This window comes from Hemiscyllium ocellatum, chromosome 37, assembly GCF_020745735.1.
Source record: "Hemiscyllium ocellatum isolate sHemOce1 chromosome 37, sHemOce1.pat.X.cur, whole genome shotgun sequence".
In the NCBI taxonomy this organism is placed as follows: domain Eukaryota; kingdom Metazoa; phylum Chordata; class Chondrichthyes; order Orectolobiformes; family Hemiscylliidae; genus Hemiscyllium; species Hemiscyllium ocellatum.
The window spans coordinates 35,769,523-35,784,836 of NC_083437.1; the positions used below are offsets into that span (position 1 = coordinate 35,769,523).

The 15,314-nt window shown below is 38.4% G+C and overlaps 1 protein-coding gene across 4 annotated transcripts in view; it reads right to left on the minus strand.

The window, feature by feature from the left end:
- The window catches only part of ptpn11b (protein tyrosine phosphatase non-receptor type 11b), a 132,327-nt gene that overhangs the window by 85,795 nt on the left and 31,218 nt on the right, over positions 1-15,314 (minus strand). For all 4 annotated transcript variants that reach the window (XM_060852439.1, XM_060852440.1, XM_060852441.1 and 1 more), the window contains exon 2: positions 3,893-4,015. In XM_060852439.1, the coding sequence (XP_060708422.1) occupies positions 3,893-4,015 (123 nt within the window). The remainder of the gene's footprint in view (positions 1-3,892; positions 4,016-15,314) is intronic.

The window sequence follows — 15,314 nt, forward strand, 5'->3', positions numbered from 1 at the left end:
CAGCAATCTCTAGCTTCCCACAGAGTTCTTGGGTACACCTGATCAGGTCCTGGGGATTTATCCACTTTTATGCGTTTCAAGACATCCAACACTTCCTCCTCTGTAATTTGGACATTTTGCAGGGTGTTACCATCTATTTTCCTACATTCTATTTCTTCCATATCCTTTTCCACTGTAAATACTGATGCACATCTTATCCAAAGGTGAACACAGATTATGACACTTCATATAGCTTAGCATTTAATTCCCAACAACCTGCTTTTGGACAGAGAATTCAAAGAGATCATACTCTGTAAATGGGATGTCCCAAATTATATTAAGGAGTAAAGTGAGAGTAACAGCCGTTCACATCAAAGCTGCATTCGACCAAGTGCGGCATCAAGGAACCCTTGCAAAACCGGAATCAATGGGAGTCAGGGGCAAATGCTCCGCTGATTGGAATCATACATGACACACAGGAAGATGGTCATGGTTGATCGAGGTTAGTCATCTCAGCTCCAGGACATCTCTGCAGGAGTTCCACAGGATAATGTCCTAGGCTCAAGCATTTTCAGCTGTTTAATAAATTACCTCCTGTCAGAAGGTCAGAAGTGGGGGGTGGTCACTGATGATTGTACCATGTTTAGTATCATTTGCAAATCCTCAGATACTAAAGTAGTCCATATTGAAATGCAAGATGATCTGAACAATATTCAGACTTGGGCTGACAAGTGGCAAGTAACATTTGCACCATTCAAATGTCAGGCTACGACCATCACCAACAAGAGACAATCTAACCACTGTTCATTTACACCACTTACACACACTAACAACATCTTGGGGGTTATGCTCAACCAGAAACTTAACTGGACTGTCCATATTAAACAGTGGCTACAAGAGCAGATCAGAGGCTAGGAATACTGTGACAAGTAACTCACCTCCTAACTCCCCAAAGCCTGTCCACTACCTACAAGGCACATGTCATGAATGTGATGGAATACTCCTCGTTCCTGCACGGGTGCAGCTCCAACACTCAAGAAGCAGCCCCATTGATTGGCACCACTTCCACAAGCACCATTCTCTCCGATACCAATGTTTAGTAGCAGCAGTGTGTACTCTAAGATGCACCACTGAAATTTACCAATGATCCTCAGATGGCTCCTTCCAAAGTCACGGCCACTTCCATCTAGAAGGACAAGAGCAGCAGATAATTGGGATAAATGCAAGTTCTTCTCCAAACCATTCACCACTCCGACTCAGAAATATATTGCCGTTCCTTCACTGTCGCTGGGTCAAAATCCTGGAATTCCTTCTCTAATGGCATTATGGGTCAGCCTACAGCACAGAGTGCAGTGGTTCAAGGCGGCAGCTTACCACTACCCTCTGAAGGACAACCAGGGACAGGCAATAAATGCTGACCAGCCAGCAATGCCCACAAGCCACAAAATGAATTTTAAAAAAAACTTTAAAAGAGCAGAAAAGATCATGACTGTGTTCCTTCCCCACTTCCACTCAAAGGAAAGACCACAGGTCAAACTCTTCTCCAATAATGGAGGAGAGTTGGAACCTGGCAATTTCCCGTCATCTATCTTTGATTCCACCAATCTTTAGCACAACCAGAATGGTAATACCAACACAGGAACAGTAGTAGTGTTCAGTCACACGAACCCGTTGCACCATTTAATTAAATGGTGTCAATCCATATCACTATTCTATCTATTCGATTCCCTGACTATTAAAATGACCTTGAAAAATTTACTTTCCAGGTCATTTAAAGTAAACATTGAAAATAAAAAGACTCAATATCAAGTATACTTGCCAAGAAATTACCAGATTGTCATTAAAAAAAAAATACCTGTCCTTTTCACTAATATTCTTTAAGGAAAGTTCTTACAGTGACAAGCTCTATACATACAGCAATGTGAGGGACTCTTGAAAACCTTCAAAACTGCAAGCCACTATTATCATGAAAGGCTGCTCACCACCACCTGAAGGAGAAGCTACAATAACCATTAAATGCTGGTGCCAGTCATCCACACACACAAGAACTAAAAAAAAATCTTCATGAGCCAGAATTAGAACACGTTTGAGAGATTGAATCACAAATGAGTGAGAGATTTGGTCACTATAAGCAGATACAAAAAAATTATTGCTTTATCATAAAGGCTTTTTGGCCACTTCACAGTATCACTTCTACAACTTACAGCAACTTTTCAGTTGCAGTATTTCTGGCATGTTGCTCATCAACAGAGGCAGCATTCTGCTGATACAGAGCATATAGCAGCTTCTGGTGTAGACAAAATGGTCTCGGATCTAACAAAATAAGACTGGGTCAAAGTAGGATCGTAAATCATTCCTTGATAATGTTGAGTTGTAGTGGGGATTTTTTGCATCGATGATTTGATTGTTTTTGCATTCTAATTATTGTAATTTACTTAACCATAAAGAGTGTACTGTATTCTCTGGAAGTACAGTGATAACAAACAATTTGTTGTTACAGTGTTATGGTTGTTAGTGACCCATTGAAACGCCATTATCTTGGCTACAAGAACATTACATAATGTAGTAATGCAAGTCAGTTAGAAATTACTCAGTAACGATGGTTAACCTTGAAATATTGATGACTAGAAATTAAATTTAGGTCTTCAAACATCATGTTAATAGTGATAACTTTCCCGAAAAAATACAATGGTCTTTCATTTGCTGCAATGTTTCTTTGAATAAAAATTCAAAGCTAGATTACAACATGACGTGGACAGAGTCTTCCATGCATGCGCATATTAGTAAGCAGATTTAAGGCAAGTCTGACCATCATTTGGAGCTGACATGGTAAAAATCAACTTTCAAAAGATTAGGATGATGTTGTTGGAGGACATAATTGCAAGAGATCCTTGGGGTAGTGGCCTGGGACCAACCAGTTTCAACCAATTCAATGAACTTCCCGCCATCTTAATTTCAGGAGCGGGGACATATACTAATGATCGTAAAATGTTCAGCACTAGTTGCGATTCCTCAGATACCAAAGGCATCCGTGTCACTGACCTTGACAGCAGTCAGGCTCAAGCTGATAAGTGGCAAGTATCTGCACCACATAAGGGGCAGGCAATGACCATTTGCCTGGATAAGCACAGCTCCAATACCATTTGGGAAGCTTTATACCATCCACGACAAAGCAGCCCACTTGATTGGCACCATGTTCACAAACATTCACTCTCTCCACAATCATTGACACAGTAGTAGCACCAATGCGTATTACCTATGTGAGCAGACCTGCACTAGGTGGACTGCAATGTCTCAAAAGGCAGCTTATCATCATCTTCTGAAGGCCAACGAAGCGTTGCATAGCAAATACCATTGGATGTTTACATCCCATGGAAGAATTGGAAAAAGCTACTTGGAAAACAATGGAGTACTTTAAACATATGGATTGGGTTCCCATTATATAATAATTGTGGCATGAATGTTACTTAATTTACCCACTCTGGCTTCCCTGCTAAGCCAGACTGTAGCAAATGCACCTCGGGCCAGAAAACCCAAAACAGTACTCCATCTAAGATATTGACTACTGATTGAAATGGAGAGGGAATGCTCGTATTGACCCCATATTGATAGAAAAGCAGTCAGTATTCACAGTTGTTCACTCCTGCTACCCCTCTCAAGACCTAATCTTGTATTTTCACCTCTTATTGGATAAAACTGTCCACCTGATATAATCTTCTCACATTGGATGACAGACCCCAAAACAACCAGAAGGTACCAAACAACAGTACAACCTACCTACAAATAAACCTTCTAAATTGAGCTGCAAATTCTTAAACATATACCTGGCTGCTTCTTTTATAGCAGTTCTTTTTCTTTCTTTCTTTCTTTCTTTCCAACTACTATTTCATTTAGATAGTTAACTGCGACTTACCGAACCGATAAAGTGAAATCGCCAGGATTACTTTTACTGGGTCGAGCTAGGAAATTCCCATGAACACCTCTTGTCAGTAAAAGCCGCTCAGCTTCAATCCCTGTGATATTGGGATGGAACCACCTGTGTAACAATAAAATAAAGAAACAAGTTTTAATTAATACCATATCTATTATAGTTTATTATTCAATAATTCTGAGTGCTAAAATACTGAAAATCTATTAATTTTGATTTAAGCCAAACACAGCCTCCTTTCACTACACAAACTTATATTCACTTTTCCACAATGTCCTTTTGGGACATGCTCTATTATATAGGCCTTGTCAAATTCTCTCATGCTGATACGTGAATTTTGCTATCACTATTCAGGTATTTATTTTATTTGTGTTGAGTTATGCTGCTTCAGTTATGATTTGCCGTTGCCAGCATGAGAATGGAGTAGGTAAGAAGAATAATAATATGACAGGTACAAGCAAAGGATAATCAAGGTGGAAGAGGAAAATGCAGAGTCATGGGTATAGTGAGACTTGGGGTGACCACCAGTTACTGGTTTAAGAGTAAAATACCAGGAATTTTACTAGCTTGAGCATTTTAGAAACTAAGGTGAGAGTTTAAAAGTAATTTATATGAAAAAATGCACACAGAAATACTTAAAATAATAAATAGGAAAAAAGATAAATTGGCACATCAAAACTTCACAAGTTATTGTACTGCCTTGTGTGTTACTATATATAAATAACACATCCACCATGTAATCTCCTTGAGAAAACCCCTGCTAATTAGGAAAAGGAGGAGGAAAAAAAAAGAAAAATTCAGCTCCAAGCTGCTAGGCAATTGAAATTCATCTAAATTATATTCACTTGGACTTACACAATAGTGTAACCTACTTTTTGTAGAAGGTGAACTTCTCTAAAGAAAAAAGTCTAGCTGTTTTTTGAACAGCCATCACAGACCAGCATTCACCACACAAGTCAATAATCTGTATTATAGGTCCACTGTTCTCTACAAGTAGTTACTAACAGCAATTGCTGTTGCCAGTTGTGTCAATGGTAGTTATCAGTTTATAACATATAGGGTATTGGCTATTCATCTCCATTTGTAAGATTTAGGATATCATCCACTGATTTGACTAAATTTAGCAAAAATAAACAAAGCAGAATACTGTGGATGTTGGAAATCTGAAATCAAAAGAAAACAGAATACGTTGGAAATGTTCAGATGAGGCAGCATCTGTTGAGAGCAAGAAACAGAGTTAAATGTTTCAGGACAAATGTTCGCTCAAAAAAAAGCAGCTCGACAAACATTTCCTGATCTGCTCAATGTTTCTAGCATATTCTGTTTTACTATTTGTAATTATTCAGAGTTTACAGCAAGGATAACTTTCAGAATACATGTCTCTGCTATCAATGGAAGTATTCCTAGTTCCTGGCAACAAATTTGTTGACATGAGGTTTGGATTAACATAAATCTACATTTATGACCACCAGGTAATACTTTAAAAGTAGTATCATGTAGAAACTATTCTTTTTAATAGCTATTGTCTTATTAGACTATAGGAATGCCCTCTCATGAGAGAGAGAGATGGCTGGCGGTTTAATCCAAGGATCACCAAGCCTCAAGTGAGGGGAGAGGTTGAAAAGCAGAGTCCTTCATAGTAACATCAGCAAGAGCAGAAATTTAACTCACACTGTTGGCATGATTTTGTATCACAAATCAGCTGTCCGGCCAACAGAGCTAACTGACCCCAAGTAAAGGGCTGGTCATTGATATTTCCAGTCAACACATGCACAAATGACTCAACCACTGAACAAGTTGTTTGCAGTGATCACTATATTTAATTCATAGTGGAGGTTACTCAAATGATACATAGCTTTAAATCATACCTCTGTGATGTACATTTCTGTTTATAACAAAATCTACAGTTTGAAAAAGGCAATACTTGATTTTAGTGAGCCCAAACGTAAAAACTGAGTGATCTCACAAAAATGCTTGTAAAACTGTGACCATGTTCCTTTTTTTAAAAAGTCAACCATGTCCAGGTGTTCAGTTTACACACCTCTGGAAGAAGCAAGTTTTGAACTTGGGCCTCCTCACTCAGATACTGCCATTGCACCATAAAGGATCCTCTTCCATAAGTCTTTTGATAAAAAAGAGTTAAAAAACCAAATATTTATTTTATAAAACCTGAAGGGGGTTACATTTGGTCATATTAGGAAAGAAATGTCGACTAAATCAAACCTCACATTTATTCTTGCACAGTTTTTTGTGGCTAACCACATTTTCCATTTAAAACCCAAACTCTATGTTCTATTTCCACAGAAACAAAATTCATCACTAACCTGTAAATATTTCCAACAAGCAGCTAATGAATTTCCACAGTACAAAATGAGGCCACTAAGAAAACGGAGGTATTTGCAGTTGCTACACTCAGTAGGGTACATATGTAGTGCTAAAATATTAACAAAACCAAATCAGAAGCATCTAAACCCAAAGTTACCAACAAACCAAAGCCCTTCTTTTTGGCTTCTGGGATTTACTTATACTGGAATCCAATTAAAACTTTCCATATTTGGTCAAAAGAATCAGATAAATTACTTATGACCTGGCTTCAATCCAACCATGATTTCTACACTTAATTATTTTTAAGTGAAGTAGAAACTTAAATTTAAAAGAAACTTCATCTGAGGTGTACTAGACACAAACTACAAATTAAAAAAAAAGTGTTGAGCTACAACAAATCACTATTCAAGAATGAAGTGTGTCAAATATCTGTGCATGGTTGTCAATGGATTTCAATGCATTTTCTATGGAAAAGTTCCACGTATCCCAGTGACACACTATCCTTCACACTGGATGAAGCAATGCAAAAATCTCTTGCAGTTGTTTCACTCGGTCTCCATTGGATGCTTGCATCGTCCTCTGATGTAACAATTTTTAAATAAGCAAAACTCATACTAATCATTATGATTGGGTTTATGACAGGTGGATATTTTAATTGATGTTTTCATATGCATTATAATTTCAATATTTATTACATAATTAAATTATAATCACTGGAATAAAGAACCGATTATGGATAATCATTGTAATGTGATACATTAATTATTAATACTGAAATCAAAGATCTGATAATCAACCAACCGTTTGAGCCTTAAAAGTATACTTTGACAATGCTTAAAATCAATGTATAATCATATGAGAACATTTTTAAAAATATAACCATGATTAAATATTAAACATTACAGGTGCATAAAAAAATCTCCAAACGTTTGTTATACATTAGTGAAGAAAACCACCATAGTTATTCCAAGATTAATTTGCTTCTAAGTATCCAACAAGCATGTACCCTGGCTCAAACCCTCTCTTTTGCTCCCCCCTCCCCCAATCCTATTCACTAGGTCTCCTCTAAGGCAGCAGTACATCAGTAATTACTTGCTTGAAACTCCTTTCTTTTTAAATCAATGATGCCACAATCATTACAGCTTTAGATTTGTGAGAGAGTATATGTAGGTCACTATAATGCAGTTGAAAATATAATAATTAACACTTATGAGCATACACAACAAGACTAGAGAGAGTTTCTTTGTTGTTAAGTAGGATGTAGCGTGCCAGAGCAGCTAATTGAAAAGCTTTTTTTAAACAAATACCAGAGAAGCCAGGTGGCCCAACCAGTCCATGCCAGCAGTCATGCTTAACTTGAAGTTTCTAACCTTCCTTGTTTAATTCTATCAGCATAACCATCTATTCTCACTACCCACGTATGCTTATCTAGCTTCCCTTAAATACATCAACACCTCACTTTAACCACTCCCTTCCGTAACAGGTTCTACATTTTCACCACTCTTGGGGAAAAAAAAACTTTCTTTTAATTTCCCCTATTTGATTTATTGGCAACTATCCTATATTTGTGGCACCTAGTTTTTCGCTTCCCAGAAGTGGAAACAACTTACCTGTCAGTGTCTATTCTATTTCATAGTACCAAATACTTCTAACAAGTTGTCCTACAGTCTTTGAGACTGAGCCTGTTCATCTTTTTAATGATTAATATAACCTCCATTCCAGCATCTTTTTTGTACTCTCTAGTGCCTGCATATCCTTTCCAGAAGATACAATCACAACTGTACACAAAAGAATCAAAATGCTCGTGAAATAACTGCTCATCCATGTAAATCAGATGGCAGAACAGGTCGATTATATGAAACATTAAGTCTGATTAGGCTGTAAAAAAAGAGTGTACAATTTTGTTTCTACATTATATTAGTTGAAGAAACTTTATTTTTCCTTATCAAAACTAAATTTTACTAATTTGCAGATCATTTGACATCTGCATTATTTTCTTTACACATTACGTAATGTGCTGTTCAATTAATTAAAGCTGCAACTTTCCAGTCAGTTGAGTCTTTCAGGCATGAATGTATTTATTAAAAAATATGCATACGCTTAGATGACAGAAGTCATTTAGCTTATTTGGTACATTCTTGATCAAAACTAGCAATACCTGAACACAACCACAACAGGTCACACAATGCTGATCAAGGGCACTTGCCTTTTTGAAATAAAGGATGAAATTAAAATTGACTTTATAGCGCAGTTTTATATAGAACGGTAAAGATATTTTATCTGATGTATGAACTAACTTCCCCTATCACTGTTAAATACGTACTCAATTTCAAAGCAAACTGTAATATTTAATGATGTTTGGGTACTGTTCATGTGTTCCTTATTGGAAAACGATATGAATACTTCCTTTGGTCAATTAAAGGCTAAATTATTATTGTTAAAAGTTTCTGCTTGGCTCCTCTACTTATTTCAGCTGCCTCTAGACACCATTACAAACTGAGAAAAAGCTGCTGAAAGCCATAGATTTCTTGGTTGTGCTTTTGTTGTGTTTTGTATCAGATGTGACAAATGCAGCGGGATAGATTTTTCATTACTTCCACATAAATAATTTAATAAGCTTAACAAAGCTTAAAACTAGTTACACCTTATGTTTCAGTTGTTTGTTCCCCATTTTTAAAGACACATTTCAATGTTGGTTTCAATTATTTTAACAGCATGGCTGCTGCAGTGTGAAATACAATTATGCACTTTAGCAGCTATCTAAGGATATCAAAAATAATTAAATGCACGAGTTATGTTGCCCAAAGAACACGAACCTCATCATGTTCAACTATACAATTAAAGGCTTTTAGGTTTCAATCATATTTAGCTTATGAATGTTAGAACTGAAGATCCTTGCATTCCTATTGCTAAACTATTTCATTGAGCAGATTCAAAATATTCAGATATGTTTTTGCTAAAGGAAATTTATAATCAGAACAGGCTTGCTACCATTGTTTCCAAAATGCTATCAGCTCTGTTAATCATCTATTGACTGCAATCTATTTATGGGTTGCAATACGAACACTGAAGACAACTGCTGTTTTCATTGAAGGGTTATCCAACAGCAGAAGGCACGAAGACACTTATGCAACTTAAGACGTAGAATAGTACAGCACAAAAGTCTTTCACAAATCTGTCACAAAACGTATGTATCCATGATACTGCTAATATGAAGGCCACCTTGAAGAGAGAAAATCCCATCTTTACACAAAGGACACATTCAGTCATGTTTTGGAGCACTAGCAGCACTAAATGGGTTAGATTTAGAATAGATCTAGCATTTCAAAGTAGGCTACCCTGAGGTGCTATGGGCCATCAGCACAGCAAAAAAAAACTTTCACCGTAACACACAACCTCATAGCCCAGCATATCCCTTACTCTACCATTGGACACCAGGATTGAGACAATCGTGATTCAATCACTATAGAAATGTCAGTGACTTAAGCACCTTCTGAGCACACAGTCTTCCCCTGTAGCAAATGCAGTAGAGATAGCCATATTATAGTGAAGCAGAAGCGCCATATCGTACAATGCTTAACAGAGGACACCACTATGCCGCAAATATTCTTACAAGACCGAAGATTGTCACCACATTGGAGAACACAAGAAAGTCTTATGGCCCAATGAGCCTGCTGCATCATTCCACGGAATCATGGGCTTCAACTCTACTTCACCATAGATCTGCAAGAAAACCAATAATCCGCATTTTTAAAAAAAAAATTGCCACTTCCAATACTCATTACTGCTGCACTGACACCGATCTTTGCAGCACATTCCTAAGTGGAGCGTGCCAACTTGAAAATGTTTTATTTATGCCTACCCTCTGCTTTCTCTCTATGCTTACACATCATCCCCAACTGTATGAGCCTTTATCTCCTATTAATCTTGTGCATGTGGCATCTCATCAAATTTGGAAATCCAAGCGTACTATATCTAACTGTTCCTTTTTGAAATGAATCCGATTAGTACATTCTCAAAAAACTCAAATTCGTTAACAGAACTTTTCTTTTGTAGAACCATGCCGATTTTAAAAAAACCGTGCTTGTTGAAGTAATTTAAAAATTTCCTTCTACATTCCACCACTTTCCTTAAGACTGGTATCAGGCCCACTGAGCTATTGCTTTCTTCCCCCCACCCCCTTTGCCCTTCTTGAAAGTAGTATAACATTTGCTAATTTAGAATTTGAAAGGACCATCCTTAGGTTTTGAGAGAACATTTTTTCTGTTGACATTGCCTTCATTCCCTCACTCCTTTTAGCCCCTAGGTTAACTGTCAGGAACGGTACCAAAAGGAGGTATCAACCTGATCAAAGACATGAAAAAAGGGATTTATATGAATGCTAAACAAAAGAAACAGCATGCTAAAAATCAAAGTCAAGTGATTCCACAACCAACAGATAGAATCAAGACTCTGTACTCCTACCACAACCAACTGTGAATGATAGTGGACAATAAAAAAAAACAGGAAGAACTAGCTTCATTTACAGTCTTGTATTATGCAAGAAACAAAAAAAAAGTTAAAACATCCGTATTCATGGAGGTCTCCACCACACAGAAGCAAGCATTCAACCAATTCAATTCACACCAAACAACAGCTGAATTCCCTTGATGCAGTGAAAGCTATGGGTCCAAACATCATAATCACCATCTTGGCTATACTGCTGAAGACATGCACCGGAACTAGCTGCACCTCTATCTGGGCTATTGCAATACTGGTAATTTTTTCACTTTATCAACTATCCAATAAAAATAATGTCTACAAAACAGAAGGACAAATATGACACAGCAAATGTGCATCATCCCTGTTTAGACAAAGCATTGTGATGCGAAGCGATGCTGACAATGCTTTCAAGTGGCAATTACTTATGATCTACGAATCAAGATGCTATGGCATCTGGAAGATACTGCCATCTGACTAGGCCAAGACACTTCGGTGTCTCTTCTGGTTATACTTTAGGTCATTATGCAAATGTTTATTGCAGCAAATAATGCATCCATCACCTGCTTTGTACCTGTATGGACAGTAGATTGGTTGATATTCTCATACTGGTGCAAGCATTAATACCACTGATTTCTCTCTCTTTTTCTCATTTTTGGTTTGGAATGGTGAGCTGAAGTTAAGAATCGAACTTTGAACAGCAGTTCATTTTTAAAGAGAACAAGCAAACTGATGTTTGCAAATTGGAACTTACCTGGAAAGATAATTGCCTATTACATTATTGTTCCAAAAATAGTGTAGACATTTCAGCAGCAGGATGTGTTATGCTCAGTGACTGGCAGCTGGTTGCAGATGTTGCACTGGTCAAAGGAAGGCCAATGCTGGTCAGCCAATCATAGAGAGAATGTTGAAAATGAAAGTGAAACCATCGATTTAATTGAAGTTTTGGGCAGAAGGTTATATTGGAAACTGCTGAACTGGAGGGCTATGTTTTTGAGTTTTACTTTCTCTAGTTTTATATCCTGTTGAAGAATTGTTGACTGTTCAGAGAAAAGAAACTCATATTATAAAGAAATAAGTCAATATTTCTTGGAGACTGCTGGAAGCTGCCTCCATTGACAAGAGACCTCAGAATTCAATCAAGATACAATCATGTGCCTCTGAAATAAAACATATTTTTCAAAGACTCCATAACAGATCTGGTACTCATAGTTGAAAGATTTATCAAACTGTCAAGTTATAACTCTTATTTTCTTTTTAATTTGTCCCTCAACAATATCTGTCAGGATGTCTGACAGAGTGGGCTATATTCAAAGAAGGCTAGGTTTAAAATCATAAACAATAATGAGATTGCCTTGTTGTTTAGCTTTGCTCTATTGAAGTTACAGTATTAATAAAGTGTTAGTATCTGGCATTTTTGGGGGGCAATTTTGAGGCTCATTGAATATTTTAATTTCACTGTGTTGCGAATCCAGTGTTAGTAAGACTGATTTGATCTGGTTTGCTATCCTGTGTTGTAACAAAAGGAAGATAAGGCAAAAATCAGGGCTACAGTGGAAGTTCTACATACAAGCAGTGCAGTGATGGCCTGAGGGTTGAATGTCAGCCATCGTGCAGCATGACCAGAACTTTGTTTTTAATTAGGAAAATTTGTGGCACGAACAAAGGTGTAATTGCTGGGCATGCCCGAGAATCAGTAATGTTATTCAAATATATTAGCATCAGGTTCTAAAGGTATAACTACTAGTCACCTATGAATATATCAAAACTTTAATTCATAACTGTGGACATAATTTTAATGACCAAAGAAAGAGACATCAAGAAAGTCACACCTGGGGACAAACAAGGGACAAACGCACAACTAACTGAATTGTAATGTCCTGCGAGTTCTCTGGAGAAGTCTGTGAGACAAATTTCATGTCTTCTCCTTTAAAGAACGCACAAAGGGCGGCACAGTGGCTTGGTGATTAGCACTGCTGCCTCTCAGCGACAGGAACCTAGGTTCGAATCCCCGCCTCGGGTGACTGTCTATGTGGAGTTTGCACATTCTCTCAGCGTCTGTGTGGGTTTCCTTCGGGTGCTCCACAATCCAAAGATGTGTAGGCCAGGTGAATTGGCCAAGCTAAATTGCCCATAATGTTAGGTGCATTAGTCAGGAGTAAATATGGGGAATGGGTCTGGGTGGGTTACTCTGTGGAGGGTCAGTGTGGACTTGTTGGGCCAAAGAGCCGGTTTCCACACTGTAAGTAATCTAAGCTAATCCAGTTTATTTAATGTAGGCTTTTATCTCAGGCAGAAACAATCACACTGGCATCTGAGTATGACTCAACTCAGAGGCCACACAACAGACAGACACACTCATTCTAGCTAAATTTGCAGACACTCATTCACTCTTACCAGATCAACAGCTTCTGTAGCTCGACCTGCTTTTGTCTGATATCCTGCCCCGACTCCCGGGAGGTGGCCACCCTACCTGGGACAGGAACAGGACCCCACTAGCAGCACCAATTTGTTGTAGTAAAATTAATAAAACTCAAATTTAGAAGCAAGTCAATAAAATTTATTAAATTAAAAGCTTCTGGGAGGGGCAGCGTGATTCTGACCCTAACCGCAGGACTTGACCGTGTGGTCTCTCTCAGAACAATAGGTACAGTAGTTTTTATAGTCTGGATGACAGGTACAGAAAAAGCCCATGAAAGACCGTTTCTTGTGTTCTGTGCATGCACAGAAATCGCTGTACACAGGAACGGCATAACACGATGTTGTGTTCTGCAAGTATTTCTTCTTTAGTTAGTTTTTGTCTTCAGGAAACTTCTTCCCAACAACCACTCTGTCCAAGCCATTCAGTATTCTAAGTTTCAATTAGATTCCACCCTCCCCTCATCACCCCCCCCAACCCCACCCCACCCCGCACCCACCAATCCTTCTGAACGCCATCAAGTATAGACCCAGAGTCCTCAAACGTTCTTCATATGTTAAGCTGTTCATTCTTCCGGAGATATGGGTCCCAAAGCTGCGCACAATACTCCAAAATGTGGACTGACCAGAGCCTTTTATAGCCTCTGAAGTACATCCCTGCTTTTATATTCAACTCATCTCGAAATAAATGCCATCATTGCATTTGCCTTCCTAACTACCGACTCTACCCGCGAGTTCACCTTGATGGAATCCTGGACTAGAACTTCCAAATCTCTTTGCACTTCAGTCTTCTGAATTTTCTCCCCATTTAGAAAATAGTTAATGCCTCTTTTCTTCCTACTAAAGGTGCATTTTCACACTTTCCCACGTTGTACTTCATCTGCCACTTCTTTACCCACTCTCCTAACCTGTCCAAATCCTTCTGCAGCTTCTCTGCCTCCTCAATGCTCCTGGGCCCTCAACCTATCTTTGTATCATCTGCAAATTTAGCTAGAATACCCTCAGTTTCTTCATCTAGTTGTTAACATATAAAGTGAAAAATTGCTGTCCCACCACTTATCACCAGTTGCCACTCTGAGAAAGACTCTTATCCCCACTCACTGCTTTCTGCTAGACATCCAAGCTATCTATGCTGTAACATTGCTTCTAACACTATGGGCCTTATCTTACTCAGTAGCCTCCTGTGTGGCACCTTGAAGTCCAGGTGGATAACATCCATTGGTTCTCTTTGGTCTAATCTGCTAGTTACTTCCTCAAAGGAATTCTGGCAGATTGGCCTACCTTTGATGAAACCATGCTGACTTTACCCTATTTCACCATACAGTTCCAAGTATTCAGAAATGTTATCCTTCACAATGGATTCTAGGATCTTATACACGACCAAGGTTAGGCTAACTGGTCTATAATTTCCCCATCTTCAGCCTTACTCCCTTTTTAAACAGGGGTGTTAAGTTAGTGATTTTCCAGTCCTCTGAGACTCTCCTTGTTTCTTGTGATTCCTGAAAGACCACCACAATGCCTCCACTATCTCTTCAGCTATCTTCCTTAGAACTCTGGGGTGTAGTCCATCTGGTCCAGGTGATTTATCCCCCTTCAGGCTGTTCAGTATTTCTAGCAACTTCTCCTTGGTGATGGCCACCATACTCAGCTCTGCCCCTCACTCTTGAAATTCTGGAAAATTACTCATGTCTTCCACAATGAAGACTGACGTGAAGTAATTATTCAGTTCATCAGCCATTTCTTTGCTCCCCACTACTATCCTACATCATTTTCCAGTGGCCCAATGTCCTCTTTTGCCCTTTATATATCTAGAGAAACTCTTAGTCTTCCTTTATATTACTGGCTAGCTTACCCTCATATTTAATCTTATCTTTCCTAGATTCTTTTTTGATTGCCTTTGATTGGTCTTTGTCAACTTCCCAATCCTCTGGGTTCCCACTGTTATTCGCTACTTTACGCGTTCTCTCTTTGGCTCTTATGTTATCCCTGACTTCCCTAATTAGCCATGGTTGACTTATACTCCCTTACCATGCTTTTTTTTCCCCCACGTAGGATGAATCTCTGCTGTGTTTCCCGAATTACTCCCAGAAACTCATGCCATTGCTGTACCATTGTCATTCCTGCTAGGCTCCTCTCCAAGTCAATTCTACCTAGCACCTCCCTCATGCCTCTGTAGCCACCTTTA